The 17,776-nt window shown below is 40.5% G+C and overlaps 1 protein-coding gene across 1 annotated transcript in view; it reads right to left on the bottom strand.

Annotated features, from left to right (window-relative positions):
- Positions 1-17,776, bottom strand: part of llgl1 (LLGL scribble cell polarity complex component 1) — a 38,889-nt gene that overhangs the window by 3,262 nt on the left and 17,851 nt on the right. The window contains exons 3-22 of the mRNA XM_053492351.1: positions 16,430-16,511; positions 15,135-15,265; positions 14,597-14,740; positions 11,049-11,211; positions 10,514-10,649; positions 9,308-9,362; positions 9,033-9,187; positions 8,692-8,909; positions 7,997-8,064; positions 7,331-7,484; positions 6,564-6,668; positions 6,051-6,343; positions 5,081-5,234; positions 4,436-4,577; positions 2,762-3,045; positions 1,829-2,093; positions 1,610-1,724; positions 1,434-1,519; positions 1,153-1,276; positions 908-1,005 (exon numbers count right to left, since the gene is read on the bottom strand). Of these exons, the coding sequence (XP_053348326.1) occupies positions 927-1,005; positions 1,153-1,276; positions 1,434-1,519; positions 1,610-1,724; positions 1,829-2,093; positions 2,762-3,045; positions 4,436-4,577; positions 5,081-5,234; positions 6,051-6,343; positions 6,564-6,668; positions 7,331-7,484; positions 7,997-8,064; positions 8,692-8,909; positions 9,033-9,187; positions 9,308-9,362; positions 10,514-10,649; positions 11,049-11,211; positions 14,597-14,740; positions 15,135-15,265; positions 16,430-16,511 (2,953 nt within the window). The 3' untranslated portion in view covers positions 908-926. The remainder of the gene's footprint in view (positions 1-907; positions 1,006-1,152; positions 1,277-1,433; positions 1,520-1,609; positions 1,725-1,828; positions 2,094-2,761; positions 3,046-4,435; positions 4,578-5,080; positions 5,235-6,050; positions 6,344-6,563; positions 6,669-7,330; positions 7,485-7,996; positions 8,065-8,691; positions 8,910-9,032; positions 9,188-9,307; positions 9,363-10,513; positions 10,650-11,048; positions 11,212-14,596; positions 14,741-15,134; positions 15,266-16,429; positions 16,512-17,776) is intronic.

Genomic DNA, 17,776 nt, shown 5'->3' with positions numbered 1-17,776 from the left:
AAAAAAAAGCCACCGTTTCAGAAGGATGAAATTATTTGGGTGCATCAAGCAAGGAAAACAACTCAGAAGATTTAAAATTACTGGACTTGGGATAGGAACCCTTCAACACATGATCAAAACCTAGATGAATACATTTATACCGCTAACTTTGTGGAAGAAACAGTTGGAGAGAATAAAAAAAAAGCGTGGATGGAAATCAACACTTTTTGCATGATAAAAAAAAATTCAAAACTACAGTAGAAACCAGATCTATGTTAAATAGTGAAAGAAAGAGAATTTTATGACAATGTGATGAGAACTCACAGGATTGGGATTAAACAGCTGTGTCTCTTTAAGAAAACCACTTGTTAATGAGACTCATCAGAAACAAAAGCCTACAGTTTGCTAAGAGCATAAAAATTTGACTTTGGAGCAATGGAACAGGGTCATGTGACCTAATGAGCCCAGACTGATGGGCGTGTCAGGGTTAGAAGGGAAGGACATGAAGCGATGCTCCCATCATGCATAGTGTCCACTGTACAAGCCTCTAGAGACAGTGTTATGATCTGGGGTTGATCAGTTACTCAGGTCTAGACTCAGTAACGTTATGAGGCAATAAAATGAAGTCAGCTGACCACCTGCATGTACTGAATCACCAGGTTATCACATCTATGGAGGTTTTCTTCCCTGATGGTACAGCCATAATTCAGGACTCAGAATGTGAAAGAGCAGCTCTGGGAGCACGAACTGGCCACCATATTGTGTTCTGTAATCAAAGCTCAATGTGACTGAATGATCTTAGAGTGTTTGACCTTTTTTTTCCCCCAGTCAGTGTAGAATCGAACCCCCCCCCTCATCTCCATCCATAAGCAAGAGCACTCATCAAAAAGATCCAACAGAGAAGGTCTCAGTTTTAAGTCGAACTCACCTCCAGATGTCAACACCCATCAGTTGATCAGAATCCTTGGTAGTCGTCCGTCCTCTTCGCTCATGTTCCTCAGGTTATTCTCGGCCTCATCCACACTCCTGCACAAGTAAAAACAACCATATTGATTGGATACACTACACAATCCTAAAAAGAAAGTGAAAAATAAAAACAATGCTGCAGTGTGCTTCACGCCAATACAATACTATAGCGTGATCACACAAGTGGTCTGTAAGCCAAGGACTCACACTAGGAAATCTTTCACATCCTCCACAGTGAGCTCCCCTGTTGTGTCGAGCGTGATATCAGCACTGCTGTTTGGGGAATCCAGGCCAGGAGAGGATAAAGCACTCTGCATTTCCTCAAACATGCCTGATATTAGAGAAATGAAAAACAAAACAAGTCAACTCGTGTTAATGCACTGAACTACAACAACTACATGGATTTCCCAACATATTGCAACACATTTCACAACATTCTTGTAGTGTCACAAACGTACACACACCATGTACTAGGAGATTTGTATCACCTTCTGCGTGCTCTGAAGATTTGCTCCCTCCTGGTGATTGGGTCTTGTATGTGCCGTTAGCTTGATGCAGTCCTGGTGTACACAAACTGGAAAGGTTGCGTAATAGAGAATTAAACAAATCTATGCTGGTTGGACATTTAATAATAGAAATAATCTACAAGTCTTTTGTGACCTACTCGTGTTCAGAAGGTTCGAGAGGCCGGTCTACCTCTACTAAACACTGAGGTACAGTGATAATCCGCGCAGACAGAGAGAAACGTTTATACTCCGAAGGTGAGATCAGATAAAACCCTGTCAATGGACGACGACAAGATACCGTCAGCAATAACAGCCCACACACCAACACACACACACACCCCTTCTAAAATAAGAATATGTTTTAATGAGCTTGTCACCTTGCCCAGTCTTGGTAAACACACAGGACGCAATGCCGCTTATATCCTCCTTGCGGATGCAGTCGTATCTCACTTGCGGCCTCAGCGCGGGCACGCTGAACACGTGAATGTCTCCCAGATTGGTCAGACACACTAGGCAGTTCTCACTGTAGTCCTCAGAAGCTGCACTGCAGAAGTTCACCAGAGCCACCTTCCGTACACGGCAGCCCTCATGAGCAGTCAGCTTGAATTTGGTCTTTGCGCTGACTTTCGGCAGAGTGAACACCTGCAACAAACGGGGACGTGATTACAGAACAATGTACATGATTACAGTTCTCGAGTTGTGTATGTGATGACAACTAGGGATATAAAAAAATAAAACTGGCTAGGTTGTATAGAAAGGGAAGTTTATTCCACAATATGAAGCATTGCAGGACCTTAATGACATTCTGGTGGTTATGGAAGTTCCAGTGAGATAGGGGTCACTGTAGTCCGATCTTGTATTGATGAGATACTGAACAAATATCTGCCACATGGCACTGAAGTGAAATAGTACAGGAGGAAAGCTGCATGGCTGAATGATGGTTGTAACCAAGTGCCAATCAAAAGGGAAAAGGATCAAAAGCTATCCTTTCTGGACACCATTCTTCATGGGGCATTAAATCTGTTACTTTATACAGATGTGGTGTTGTGTTTAATATTCTGGAATCATTCTGTTGTTGAATTTTGCTTTATGTTGCATACATTTTAAGTACTACAAGACCCCATGGTCTCCCCAGCCGTCTAACAGACTACCTTATGATTACTGCATGGAGTCCCAAATTGTAGAAACCTTCAAGTTTTATTGTACTCCAAAAAATAATTTTTTAATCAGAACTACAGAAACTTACTAACTTCATTTCCCTGGCTATATGTACTCATCAGCGTCCTCCTCCATGTCCGACATCATCTCACCTTAAACTGTTCCTCAGAGGCGATCAGGACCGAATGGCTGCCCTGCATATCCGGAGCTTTGGCCAAGTCTCTTGACTCCTCGTAGGGCTCGGGCAGAGGGTTTCCCCTGCCGTCGAGCACGACAATGGACACGACCGGAGCTCTGTGCATGAGTTGGATCTCTTTCCCCAGCAAAGCCTCCACACTTCGCTCGGAGAACTTCTCCTGCGAAGGCACGTCCAAGGCGTAAGCGTAGACGCAGCCTGAATTTGTCCCAGCCCACATGGTCGGGCCGTGATGCGTTCCTGAACGGAAGGCAAAAGAAAAAAAATTATCAAATTAAAAATTACTCCTCAGGACGCAAAAGCTTTAGGTGTCTTTTCGAGTAAAACAGTCCAACACTTAAAAGAGATGGACGTTATTATGTGCCCCTACGTGTTCATTCGAACTTTAATACTATGCCAGCAGAATCATATGACCCTGGGACTGTATAAACATCCAAAAACAATAACTATTAAACACAACAATAAATTTGGACTGATTACACATCAGACTGATTCACCGCATTAAACGAACAATAATGCATTGTATGGAATCTCTCCTTGGAGTAATATCGCCTGCCAGATAACCATTGGACCTGGATTGTGCAAGCGCCTGATTTAAAAGAACATGCAGATGTTGAAGACAAAATGGCCTGGGTGTGTGTGGTCCAGACAAAGATCTGACATGCGTCCAACTCCAGTATAATCACTTTCAGTAAAACACTCCAGTATGGGTGAGTCTCTGCAGCCTTCTACAGTACAAGTATAAGAGCAGTTTCCCAGACCTCATTCAAATGTTAATTCGACTTTATTTCCCCTAATGCATGCACATAATCTGATACAATTCAATTCGACTGCAAAACATGTATTTGCATTTTTTTGTAAACAGTAAGGCACGCTGTGGCCCAAATTTAAAATGCAAATACAGAGTCCATGTTGCGTTCAATGGTCAATGTCAAAACGGGTCAGATTCTGCCGTAAAAGAAACGTGATGGCAACGGTTTCATTTGCAGTTGTTCTCACTCAGCACCATGCAACATCTTATTTGCATTACTCTGTATTCAATTGGTCTGAACCAATTGTCCATGTGGTGGCAGATTTTCTTGTTATGCTAAAAGGGAAAAAAAAAAAAAAAAAACATATATAATGACTAGGGATAATTTAACACATGCCCAAAAGGACTTTTAGCAGCTCATTCTTAAGCTTATGGCTTTCACAAATGCACTCAGTTTGCAAAATTGCAAATGAAAAACAAACCAAAAAAAAAAAAAAAATCATACAACAAAGAAAGCACGAGTTGCAGCCTGGTAACAAGAAAATGCAATAACAAATGGAACTATTTTAATTATCATTTTGGGTCATTGAATCTTGAATGAACATTTCTGATCACGAAATCATGAATGTATCAAATTAACAACAGTCAAGGAAAAACGCTACGGCAAAAACATGCTTGAATTGAAAACCACACAGATGATCAAGTTTGTTTGTTTAGACAAAATATTTCTGGTGCCCTTGAATATTTAAAGTAATCAAATTCTCAATTTCTACTTGGAATTGAGACCTTAATCTATACTATAATCCCTCCTTTTGGTGAAAATCTGTGAATGCTGTCTGTACGCATCACTTGCAAAGTGCAATGCTGATTTGCTTATACCGTCTCTAAGGAAAGTATCGGCGAAGCAGAGGCAGCGCACCACCCCAGATAACGAATCATCAGCTGAGCGGGGCTCAATCCGTCTCTGCACCGGCGTCACTTCGGCATCTTGCTCTGCTAGCTGAGCATTAGCCTCCTGGACCTGAAGAACAACGGAGACATAACAGCGCGTGCATATTATAAACTCATGACAGGATTAGTAATTAGATAAAGGATCAGATATACAGTGCAACAAGCAGGCCACAATTAGAAAAACTAGAATGCTTATTATTATTGATGATATTTATAATTATAAATAGCTATTTGTCTGTACCATCATCCCTTTTATGCAAATTTGTCTTTTGACTTCACCCCTTTCTGATATATAGATGGAGGTCAATGTCTCTCAATCGTTTCCCACTACATTGAGCTTGGTTGCCTGTTAGCTCCGCGCTTTTTCAGGTCATTAAATTAGGTTGTCTGGTGGCTCCACCATTTTTCACTACATAGAGCAGGTAAATCTGGTGGCTCCGCCCTTTTATTCTAACATAGAGCCAATCTATCCATCTCAATCTTTTGCTATTTTTGTTGATTTTCCGTGTTCGTACAGTTTTTTTTTTTTTTTTTTTTTTTTTTTAAAAGACAGTGGGACAGAAGAGCACTTACTTTACTGGATGGGCTGCTGACCAACATGCGTTTCTTCCCAGACACCCTACTCTTGCGAATCCTCCTGAATGACTGACGGAGTGACTTTTTCAGGGACTTGACTCGTGAGAGAGGTCCCTCCATAGCCAGAGAGTCATTAGGATGTAGTGTACACCTATAACAAAAAAAAATTACACAATTTATTCATTCTTGTGCCAATCATGGGTGGATCCAATGCAAAATACTCCATCGTGTTCACTGGACTAAAGTCAGGCTCTCCAAAATTTACTCTGATGTTGGTCCTATCTGTGACTGTTGTCATCAGGGTCCAGCTACCCTGACACATATGTTCTGGTCCTGCCCAAGTTTACATGGATATTGGGTCCAAATATTTGAAACAATATCTCAGGTAGTTGGGACAGCAAAACCTGTAGCTATAACAGCACTTTTCGGCGTACTTGCCTTACCAGTTCATCACCTAGGTTACAAGGCAGACTTTGTGGCCTTTGTATCCCTACTGGCTAGACGTTTGATTCTAATGCAATGGAAATCATCCGACTCACCTACCCACTCAAGGTGAATTAAAGAAATCTTTCACTTTATCAAACTGGAAAAAATTAGGCATGCACTTAGGGGATCTTCCAAGAGCTTCTTTAAGATTTGGAGCTCTTTTCTTGAGTACATGGAAACATATACTCCCCTGCTTAGTTGAAAATAATGTCTATTTTTTTATTTATTGATTTATTTTTTTGTTACTGGGAGGAGGGAGGAGGGAGGGGTCACAATAATTGTTCTTTATTACTAGGAGGTTATTGATTGTATCTTATTTTGATAATTCCTTATTTGTATCCTGACTACCTTTTCTATGTATAGTCATTTTCTCTTTATTAAAACAAATCGAGTTTTCTAGAAACAACGATTTAAAGACCTCTAACTGCTCTGCACAGAAATGTGAAGGTCTCCCTTGTTGCCCCAGTAGTGGTAGCGTTACCTTGCCAGCACAGGGCTACGCCGATGGTAGTCGAAGAGACCAAAGCCGTGACTGGTGCCAAAAGCAACAAGGTTCCACTCGGCATGCAGCGTCACCGCGGTAACCGCCGCAGGGGGCATGCACTGCACGAGAACTACAGGCTGGAATCCAGGCGCGAACACCACAGAGCCAGACTTCTCCGGCAGCCGGTCATGACCCTTCCATGTGAAACCTTCCCGGTCCTGGAGGAGGTCCATGGTGATCACGTCGATCATGTGATCGGATTTCTCGTCACACAAGTACATCACAATCACCTGAAAAGAGTAAAGGGGAAAAAAATTTTTATTCACATTATACAATTGTGAAGTTTTTATCATAATTATCTGATAATGGGAGAACACAACATACACACACAACAAGAAACAAGATGGCGGCATTAAGCAAAAAAAAAAAAAAAAAGGAATAATTTTTTTTTTTTGGCCAGTGTACATTAAAATACAGGCTTGTTTGATTTAAGTGGAGAAGGAGGTCTACCTGTCCCGCCGTACCAGCCACCACCAGCTTTCCGCTGTATTTGCACAGACAGATCTTCTGGATTCCTAGCCTGGGGTCGTCACTGTAAGGGTCAAAGCAGCCCACCTGTAAATAAATGAAAAGCATAAACAACATAATATCCTGTTAAGGTACCGGCTTGCATAACATGTGTGTATATATATATATATATATATAATATATATATATATATATATATATATATATATACACACACACACACTTTTTAACCATCAAAAACATAACCCTTATTTCTTTAAGTCTAACCAGACATACATATCCAGACTCCAAACATCCAGAGTCAGATGAATGATATTCCTTTTGTTTCTGATCGTAAATAACAAGCTCGGCTGACACAAAGGAATGAAATAAAAACAACAAGCAGGGCAGCTGTGCAAGGCAGCCGTGCCATCCAGGGCAGGAATGCGCTCGCTCGGTCGGTCTTGGTCTAGGGCTGAAACATCTCAGGCTTCAGACAGTCTGCTTTTAATTAGAGTGATTGGAAAAAAGAAAGAAAAAAAAAAGCAAATAACACTGCACTGTGTATCACACGAGATGCATGGCAGACTGCAGTTCAGAGTTTCTTCCCCAGACACGGAGATGCTGTAGAAAACCAGATTTTTACACAAATAATAATAAATTAAAAACACAAAAATGTATACACATTTTACTTGGTTAAAGTCTTACACTCTTGAATTTGTCTTCTTTATTGAAGACTCAAAGCCACATGTGTGAGATTAGACCCTGACCTTTTGGAAAGGAGGCCACTCCTCTTCGCAGGCTTGGGTCAGGCTGTCGTTGTGCTCGCAGTCGGTTTGGAAGATGTTGGCCGTGTTCAGCTTGTACAGAGGTCTCAGTGCCACTCCTGAGGCGTCCCAGAAGCGTACGGTGCCATCCTCGTGCCTTCAGACAAACACAAACAGCGAGAAACAACAAATCATTCCCTGTTTTCATCTGCATGGTCAGAACATCCACTACTCTACTGACCATCAGAAAGCACAAAGAAAGGATGAATAGGAATAAAAGGATAGTAAGATTTACAAAAAGTAAAAGAAAGGATAGACAGGTGTTCGAAAAAATAAAGCTGCATAGATAGAAAAGACAGACAGTTAGATGAAAGGAAAGAAAGACAGATATACAGTATAAGGTAAGGATGGACAGACATATGAAAAGAAAGGATAGACAGATTAAATGAAAGAATAGATAGATAAAAGAAAAAAGCAAGCAAGAACGAAACTATATACATAGCTAAAAAGAATGATTGATCAGACAGACATGATCAGCAGCTCACTCCTGGTCTCAAGCTGGCTTTTTTGTTCAAAGTGAATTAAGCAACAAATGATAAACAGAAGTGTATGCCTAAAGATGAATTATTAAGCGTTCGAAGGACAACAAAACACCCAACACGCTCTTACCCGGTTAGCAGCAGCTCTTTCTGTTTTGACTCATGTGCGAAATTCTTTCCACCGCATATTGGCCATTTCTGTAAAATAATAATAATAATTTATTTTTTTTAAATGCAAGAAACGTTTATACATTAAGCCTCAGGAAATCAGCATCCTCGAATTAGACGGCCGTATCTGACACTTTATATTCTCTAATGTAACGCACATTAAAATCATATGCTCTTCTTTCAGTTTATGCGTTATTGATGGCTTTTATATTAAATTCCTGCACTGCGGATTTAACACAGTGTAGTCTGAACATTAAAACAACTCAAACTATATTAAGACTAGAGCTGTTGGACTTGATATGAATAATAGTTTGTTACTGTAACATTTATGCTGTAAGCATTTTCAGCCGGCATCTGTCTGAGACAAACTTTCGCTTTCAGAGTCTAAATCCTTGTAAAATAAAATGCCACTGATTTCTAAATTTAGCTCTGAATGAAATGCTCAACAAGTAAAAACTATCTTAAAGAATGTATTTCTCCAAGGATTATACAATAAAAAATGTAATGATGTATGGTTCCTGTTTTTGAAAGCTGGTATACAGATGAAAAAAAAATGTGCAACAACAACCAGGGTAGGCCTGATCCGTGATCTTATCGCTTCTGTGACTTAAAAGTTCATCCTCCATATAACATTACTGCAGTTTAGAGCAGACTGACCGTGTGCGTCTGCACAGAGCACTGCTGCTGCCCAGCTCTCACCACCCTCTCCCACAGCTTGGTTGGCACATTGGCGATGTGGTAGGAACACGTGATGGCAGAGGAGTGCAGAGGAGCCAGGTAAGGAGCAGGAATGGTGGGCCAGCCAGGTGTCTGAAGGTCAATCACCACCAGCTCCTCCTCCAGGAGCACGACAAGAGCTGAAGGCTCATCAAAGTCTAGACGTCGTGACGGGAAGCAAAGATTGTTAGAATGCTTAGAGGAACAAAAACTTTAGTATTTTTTAAAAAAAAAAAAAAAAAAAAAAGGGAATCTTTGCATTAAAAGACATTAAAACACACCCTTGTCTCGATCTGTGCAGTGGATGGTGAAAAAGTCGATGACTCTGGAGGTGAAGTCCAGGGTCACGTGCGTGCTGTCCTGCAGTATGGTTAAACAGTGCCTGTCCCCGTAGCTAGCTCGAGGCATGCCGCCGCTAAACAGCACCAACGGAGCCCTGCAGAGCAAACACAAGGCACAGAGGAGGAGATCCTCCTGAGTCAAACGAGCAGAGCTAAAACATGCAGGATTAGAAGCTTTCGCTTTTCACCCACTGCTGCCCAGAGCTGACACACACCCCGACTGGGTGGTCCTCCACAAGATCTTGTTCGCAGCTTTGCAGGGAAACGGGCCTGCAAAAAGAAAAAGAGACAGAGAGAGAGCATGAGAGGAAGAGAGAGAAAGAAAGCAGATTTTAATGTACAAAAAACACAGACATCTGGATGACTCACATGAGAACCTACACCATCATAAACCCTCGGGTGGACATTAACCAGGAAAATAGCAGTAAAACCACAAATAACATGTCATTTAGACCTCGGCTATGTTTCAGGAGCGTTTTATAAGAGTTCTTCTAGTTCATCTGGAGAAGAAATTTACCGCAATATTATGTGTGCACTAAAACAGCGCGAGGTCGACCGACCGTCCTGACGGGAACACACCAAAGTGCTACTTGACCTGGACGGGGTTTTACAAGAAGAGGTTCGCTTACGTAACTTGTACGGCGATTGGAGTTGACAAGTCAGAGACGAGGAAACGTGCATCTTATCCAGGTTGTCGCTATAGTTTAAAGGCAAAGATTTCACCATTTACGCACTCGGAGCATGATTTGATAAATGATTACTTTTCTGATATAAACTGTGGATCTTAAAGATATGATCTATAATCTATAATTCACCAATGACACAGGAAGCCTTAATCCAACAAAACTGAACCATAAGACAAACATTTCAGCATTAAGGTCAAATGTCAAACTGCTTTAGTCTGAACATCCAGATCGTTCCAACACTAACTCCACTGTATGGAAACAATTTACACTTTTTTCCGTGATACAATGCCAAAAATATGCACGGCCAATCAGGATTGCTTACAGAAGGATAGTTTTTAATGCAGAACATCTCCTACTGAATGTTAAACACATGCGCTGCGTTCGGGCGTCGCACTGATTGGCTTTAAATGAACTCTGGTGTGGTGTTTACTCAAACTCAGGACTGTCTCACGTGGTCTTGAAGACTTTTACAAGTTTGTGCATCTTCACATTGTGGTCAAGGTTTTGACTCATCAATACAAAGCCTTGGATTTTATTTGGTCTAGAGAACTGCCACCATGGGTACTCGGAGTATTTAATTAAGATGCACAAACACACCTGGATATGAATATGTACAAAGTAGAAATAAAAAATATATACAAGAGGAGAGCATTTAGAAAGTGACTGGACCTGAACTTAAATACATTTATTACAGACAACACATTAACTTGTAGGAAACTAAAAGCACTTGCTCACCATAGGGTATAGTGGAGGAGACGGGGTCACTGGTGCACAGGTTACTGCTACTAACAGGCCACACCATGTATCCACCATCACTGTGGGAACTGACAAAACTGTTCCCAGACCGGACCCACACCAAGCTCTCCAACTGCTGTACGGGTAACACACACACACACACACGACAGGAAGACAAAAGAAGTCAAACACTGTATAGACCAGAATTTGTTTGCATCAGTGGAAACCCAAGCAAAGCGACTTTATGATTTTTTTTGTTTGTTTGTTTGTTTTTTGCATTTTGTGTAAGATTTAGTGGAGACCCAGCACCATGGGTCCCAAGAATGTTATCAAGAACGGTAACGAAAAAAAGGGAGCCGCTTTCAGTTTTTTTTTTTTTTTAAAGCAGCTGGTTCCAAGAGGAATCATGAATTGAGGTTAAGTGAGGTTAAATGTCTTTTGTAAAAAAAAAAATTATATATTTTTTTGTGCAAAAATATGATTATAGTGTTGGAAATTGGTAATAATTTTGGCCTTTCTGACCCCACACACACACCTGCTTTCCAAGGAAGAGATTGTCTACATGCCGGCTTTGAAAGTCCCAGAGCACAACAAGGCCTCTACTGTAGCCGATGAGGATTTTGTCTGGATGCTGTGGATGCTCCTGTAGCGACTCTACCGGCCCCAGAGACTTCCCACACTTGTAGCTATCAGGTACACTGGAAAATGGGGCAGATAAGGATGGAACAAAAATTACAAACAAGTATCTAAGAAACATTTTTTCCTTCACTCTTAGTAAAGGGAGAAAAATGATCAACTTAGTGGAGGTTCAACAATCTCCAAGCAAACGCAAGTGCAAAAGCAAAACAAAACCAGGGAGAAAAGGTATGCTTGGCAAAAGTCTGAGATTTCCTTTGGATTTAGATTCTTTAGGGAGATCAAAGCATGCAGATTCCTCTCTCCTCCCTCCGTCCTCCAGGTGTCCTGCATATTTCGGCTGAGGTCACGAGCAGCTCCCAGCATTATGGCTCATTCATATATTCCACACACTTTCAAAATATATAACATACAGACCACGGAGTCACATTCCCACCCGGGGAAGTCCCAGTTTCATCCTTAGTGTTTCGGTTAGTCCTGGAAACTGGACAATGCATTTTGTTTGCAATTATAAAAACAAAATGAACATAAAAAGGTTTGTGGGCTTCTATACAAACACAAACAATATAGACTGGCTTACACTGTTTGAAATCCTGACCAATCAGAGACCGGGGGACGGCTGTGGCACAGATTCACACGGAGGAATGCGCATTGTAAAGCCACAAGAAGGTTAACACACACCCACAAAAGTGAAAGAAAGCAAGAGGAGACTGGAAGAGACGGAGTAGAGCGAGATTTCAGTGGTTTGGTGCTAAAATCCACAAGAGACAAATGTTACGTAGACAAGAACTATAAGCACACGGTCAGCGTTTCCCATGTAAAACAAAAAACCTCGGAATCCCTCGAGACGTGTAGAGCAACGACTACATGCCTTCAATCTAGTTACAATAAACAGAAAAATATACAAATATTGTAAAATTACATTAATCAAGCTCGAGGATTTAACACAATGTGTTAAAAAGTGGTTTTAAAATGGATTGAGTGAAATGTGTTAGAAATGAGGACAAGGCGAGATCTCAATCTGGACTGAAGAAGCGTTTATGAGAATGTACAATTAATACACGGCAGAAGAGAGAACTCTCAGGATCAAAACACAAACAGATGATCACCACGTCAAGTTACTTACCCGATTTTTTTTTTTAATCAACCCTAATGTGAAACAGATCTGATTTTTAAGGCCGTCTAAACGCACAGATCTGACGTTTTTCAGATCAGATCTGAGTCACTTTATGTGGTTCCATATACGTTCGGATACGCATCTGATGGACAGTCATGTGACTTGAACGAGAACAGGAAGATAAAAATCCGCGCAACTTCTTAGCTTCTGTGCATGCGCGCGGTGCTCGCTGATGTCAGTGCTAGCAATAGCTCTCGCTAAAATGAGGCGTCTGGAATTCTTCATTCTTCAAGACGACAACAAATACAGCTGACTAACTGCTTGCCGTCCGAGTCGAATTTAAAGCATGTTTTTTTCCTACTAGAATGGCATACATGGTTTGAAATTATTGAACTAGGATGAGTTTGAACCCAGATGATGCACAGACGCGCGTGTCCACTTTACAGTCAGATAAAAGCATTTGTAATTATGAATGTGAACTTGTTTTGACAGGCAAATATAATTTTGTTTTTTTTTTATCATTTTTTTTTTTAACGTGGTTTGTAATGTGAACACAGCCTTAGTTAAACAGAGACTTTAAGTACTGTTGTATGGAGTCCAGTGTCCTCCGGATGCCTAGCGATGTGCCTGTGCAGCACACAGTGACCGATTTAAATGCCCCTTCTACTAGGACTTGGGGTGTTTGGCAAACGGTACAAAAGCATTCTGTTCTCCAGTTTCCTGGCTGACACATACTTATTAGCAGCGGCTCAGAGAAGCCGCCTATTAGCCCAAATTGTGCTTGTTTAATGAGCGGTTCATGGTGTCTTCCTGCACAGGATAAAGCATACACGCTGACAACGAGGTGCTGGGAAAGCTGTAATTTGCCTTAACTTAAACAACTGCTTGAACGGTAAAGCAAGAGACAAGTGTGATTTTCTGTCTTTTTATAGGCTTCATTATAGCCACCTGGCAAAAAAAAAAAAAAAAAAAAAAAGCCTCCAAACTCAAAAGGTAATTGGGAGGGAAACTATCAAGTGTAGCAATGCAAAGAAACTTTTGGACGCCTTTACAAAGTTTTATCCGTCTAGACAAATTCCATACAACGCCCCATCAGATCTCTTGACATTTTACTTAAACGGAATGTAAAACTGCATAATGGCTCCATCATAGCCGAGTTCAGTGCTGCACGAAGCCTCGGTCCGAACAACCACAGGTGGAGGCAGACGAAGAAATTCAGCCCTGAGCAAAACTCGACCACACAAACACGCCATACTGCATTATCCTGGAGCACACGGCCGAATCGAGGGAGGAAACAAGAGAGTGCTTTGCAAGTTCATTACCCTTCAATGTAAAGTTCTCTCGGCCTGACGTGTCCCTAGTTTCTCGATTTATGACGCAGGCAGCTGGAACGTGTCCAAACCACCAACGTAAGAACAAAAGATACACATTTGCTTGCCGGATAAAAAAAAAAGTGTTCAAGTTAACACAAATTTCTAATGATCGTAGAAAAAAAGAAAAAATGCTATTAAACTATTTTCTTCATACATTGCAGAACTTGTTATAGGTGCAGTAAAGGCAAGAGGGGAGAGGATAAAACAAATCATAAAAAAAAGCTCTCCATATATATATATATATATATATATATATGCAGTCATTGAAAGTCTATAAAAATAAACAATTTAACATTTCTATTGCTTTTCAATAATTCATCAATTTTCAGTTCAGTCTGAGTGTTAAGGGCTGTGTCCATTTCCTCTTATTTGTATGGAATACAAACAATCTTACTGATCAATTCCTTAGTGTATCTTCTTCTGCACGCTGCTGAGCTATAAATGAATGTGGTTGCTCCATCACCACGGTTTAGGAACATATGAGACAAACTGGTTTTAAACTTTTTGCAGGAAGAATAAACAGTGGTTAAGGTGTTGGACTACGCTTCAGAAAGTCCCAGGTTCATAGCCCATGACCACCAAGTTAATCCCTTAACTGCTCAGATGCATCATGATATGTATGTAGTGTAAATGTAAGCATACATCGATCCTTCTATTCATCTTTGAAGGTTCCGTTTTCATAGTCTACTTTCCTTTTCCTTTCGTATGCCATGCTGTGTCGCACTTTCGTTTCTGTTTCTTCGGCATATTGTATATACACGGTAAACTATCACATTGATTGGCTCTGTTGAGTGACAATTAAAGCCACACCCACCTTGAGGGAAAAAGCGCTAGATTACTGGTATAATTCATTATTCTCTTTGATCAGAAAAACATCAGGGTTAAAATAGAACCATCAGATCTGTCTGGATCCAGATCGCGCCCCGCTATTTAGTGATGCCCGTTTTACATTCTTACCTCTGCATGATTTCATCCTGGAACAGTGACTTGTTCAGAAGTGTTAAAGCAGGCAGCTCCAGGAAGTGAATCCCACCGCCTTCAGTGCCCACAGCCAAGAGATCACAGCTGAGTTTCGGTAGAAGGACAGTCACACGCGTCGCACTACAGCAGCAAAGGCGAACACAACCATCATAACAGAGCAGATAAACATCTATGACCCATATTGTGACTCTCAAAATGTTCTTCTATATGACACAATAAATTATAAATAAATGTAAAAGCATGTAATATAAAGTTATGGATGCTACTGAACTTATTTAGCGAGTCTGTATGCCATAAATAAACAATAATATAAAGATACGCATCATTTATATTAGATAAACATGCCGGTGTCTTTAAGATGAATTAGAACATTTAAACGCCCTTTTCTCCACCAGTTTTAAAATGCTGTAATTTTCCTTCAAACGGTTTCATTTCACACAGAGACCAACATGAAGACTAACACCTCGACAGCTGAATAAAGAGCTCAGATGGGTAAGAGGAGTAAAAGCATCACCTGGTGCTCTCGATGCCAGGCCTGCCAGGGAGGCTAAAGCAGCGCACCTCCTCGAGATGGGAGCACAAACCCTTCTGCACAATCTCCCAGAGGTGCAGCGTGTTATCATCCAGCAGGGACAGAATCCTCCCCTGTAAATACAAAGGACTATGGACTTGGAGACTGAATTGAATTTCTGGAAAGAATTTCAGCAGGACAAATACACACACACACACACACACAATTTAAATAATTACTCTTCTTTCTGCAGCTGATATTTAAGGGGAAAACTGCAATATTAAAAAAGCTGAAATTCTAGCCTCTCTCATCTTTCTAATTTACTGACCTAAAATAAGGAGTGCAGGATCGTTTAACAGCAACCAAAATCTGCAATTCTGCAGTCTCTGTGCCATGAACCGCCTTCTAATCTGCCAAAATTATAGTCATTATCCTGTAGCCTGTGCAGCATTCAATCAATCATGTCAATATTTAGAAGTTCAAAATTCATGTGTTTTAAAAAAATAAAATAAAATTGTTGTTCTTTATGGCAATGAAACAGATTTTTACATTATTCTTATCAAACGGTGTATGCGGCTAAGCTTAAAATTAGTAAATGACTTAAATTATTATATTAAGACTATTCCACCAAATAGAAACCAACCTGATGACCCACTGTTAATTTTTTTGTTTTTTTTTTAAACAATATACACTTCATCTCTAGGCTTCGGGAAGTGGAACCTCGTGCATCGATCTGCATGCTTGGCTAGAGACACAGCGGTCTCGCACTATCACGAGTGGAACGGTAAGATTCATTGACGTTGCTTAAATTGGGTTTTTATGCTGCCTCACTTAAACTGTCATTGTGAGAACGGGAATCAAGTCACTGCCAAAATTACCCCTATTGATTGATCGTTTTTATGCAGGGGAAAACACTAAAAATTGCAGCACTATTTTTTATTTTTTTTTTATATATCTTCATTATCCATCAACATTTGGCACCAAAGTCAGACTATTTTTAATCAGGAACAAGCAAACCTGAAGGACAGCGTGATGGAAAGTGGCTGTAACAAATGGAAGATAACATTCACATTCTAATTTTAAACGTGATAGAAATAATATTTGGCCCAATAACTCCATGTATATATGCATTACAAATAATTTTACATGCATAGATACAAACATACTTCCTTTGGTTCATTTTTTTTACAAACCGAACCTGGTCCAAAAAGTGCATCCTGAGCCACTCCTTGAACAGGATAAACTGCTGCATCTTCTCTAAACCCTTAACAAGTAAATGATGAAGTGGATGAAGTTACCTGTCCATGGAGGAAGTGCATCTGTGTGACAGTAGCAGTTTCCTTATGAAGTCCAGTGAACTCCACTCCAGGAGCCCCATATCTGAGTCCCAGAGTTAAAGAGACTTTGTGATTTTTTGTTTAAATAAACAGTACTTATCGTGCCCCCTTCAAACATCAGATATTATAAACACATAAAATAAATCTGGTCTAAAAACAGAAATTGAGCTTTGATTGTAGACACTAACTGAAAAGAAACAAACAAAGAACCAGCTGTGTTTATATTGTTTTTAGAATGATAGCAGCTTTGAAGCTTAAATGTAGTTGGACTTCCACAAGGCCGAAATAATTATAATTGGTGACAGCAACTACAGCCACCGAAACACCACCAAAAACAAAAAAAAGGACAAGTTATATATTGTATAAGTGCAAAGCAGCGAGCGATGATCGGGCCCAAGCACATGCGCCATCGCTACCCGGGTGCACCAGAAAGAAAGTGGGCACATTTATTTAAAGGGAAAATACCAATACCATTATGACATAATATATAACTATATACAGTAATAATAAACAAATTAGACAGTCATCAGGAACTTTTCGCCATAAGTTTAAGGGAATGCCACAACTGAAACGTTCGAGATATCAAAAATCCCTTTGCTATTTTGCATAATCTATGTCTTGAGATTATTTTGGCACGGTATCGTGGCGATCCCATAAATCCCCTAGGAGGAGTATCAAATTCAAATTCCAAAGTTTAGGCCATACAAAGCTCGAGCAATGGGGGTAGGCGGGTATTTAACAAGTAAAACATTTTTCTCACATGTAAAAACTAGACTGAAGACAGTGCTATAACAAAAAGCTGCAAGCTTCAGATTAAGCGTCTCTTACACACTAGTGCCACTGTTAAAAAATTGAGATGTTAAATTTTATTTTATTGGTATAGCGCTTTTAACAATCGACATTGTCGCAAAGCAGCTTTACACAATCAAAAGAATTAGTTTGTTTCAAGCAAGCCGAGGACGACGGCGACAGTGGCAAAGAAAAACTCAGAGATGGTAATAGGAATATACCTTAAGAGGAACCAGACTCAACAGGGAACCCATCCTCATCTGGGTGATAACAGATAGCAGGGATTGATCTGATCTGCACTCATACTGTGCAAGACTGGAAGTTCAGAATAAAAGGAGGTGTGTTTAAGTGAATATGGAGTCCAGTTCATTATTGGAGGCTCAGGTAGACTGTAGGAAACTCCAGTCCTGAACTATCGAGCCTATCTGCATCAGCTGAGGACAGGAAAGTCTTTGTGGAAAAGTGGAACCGTCCCCAGTCACCACATGCATCCCAGGCAGACCACATGGGGCGTCCATG

Source organism: Clarias gariepinus, chromosome 3 (assembly GCF_024256425.1).
Source record: "Clarias gariepinus isolate MV-2021 ecotype Netherlands chromosome 3, CGAR_prim_01v2, whole genome shotgun sequence".
Classification (NCBI taxonomy): Eukaryota; Metazoa; Chordata; class Actinopteri; order Siluriformes; family Clariidae; genus Clarias; species Clarias gariepinus.
This window is presented reverse-complemented; position numbering and strand designations above follow the sequence as displayed.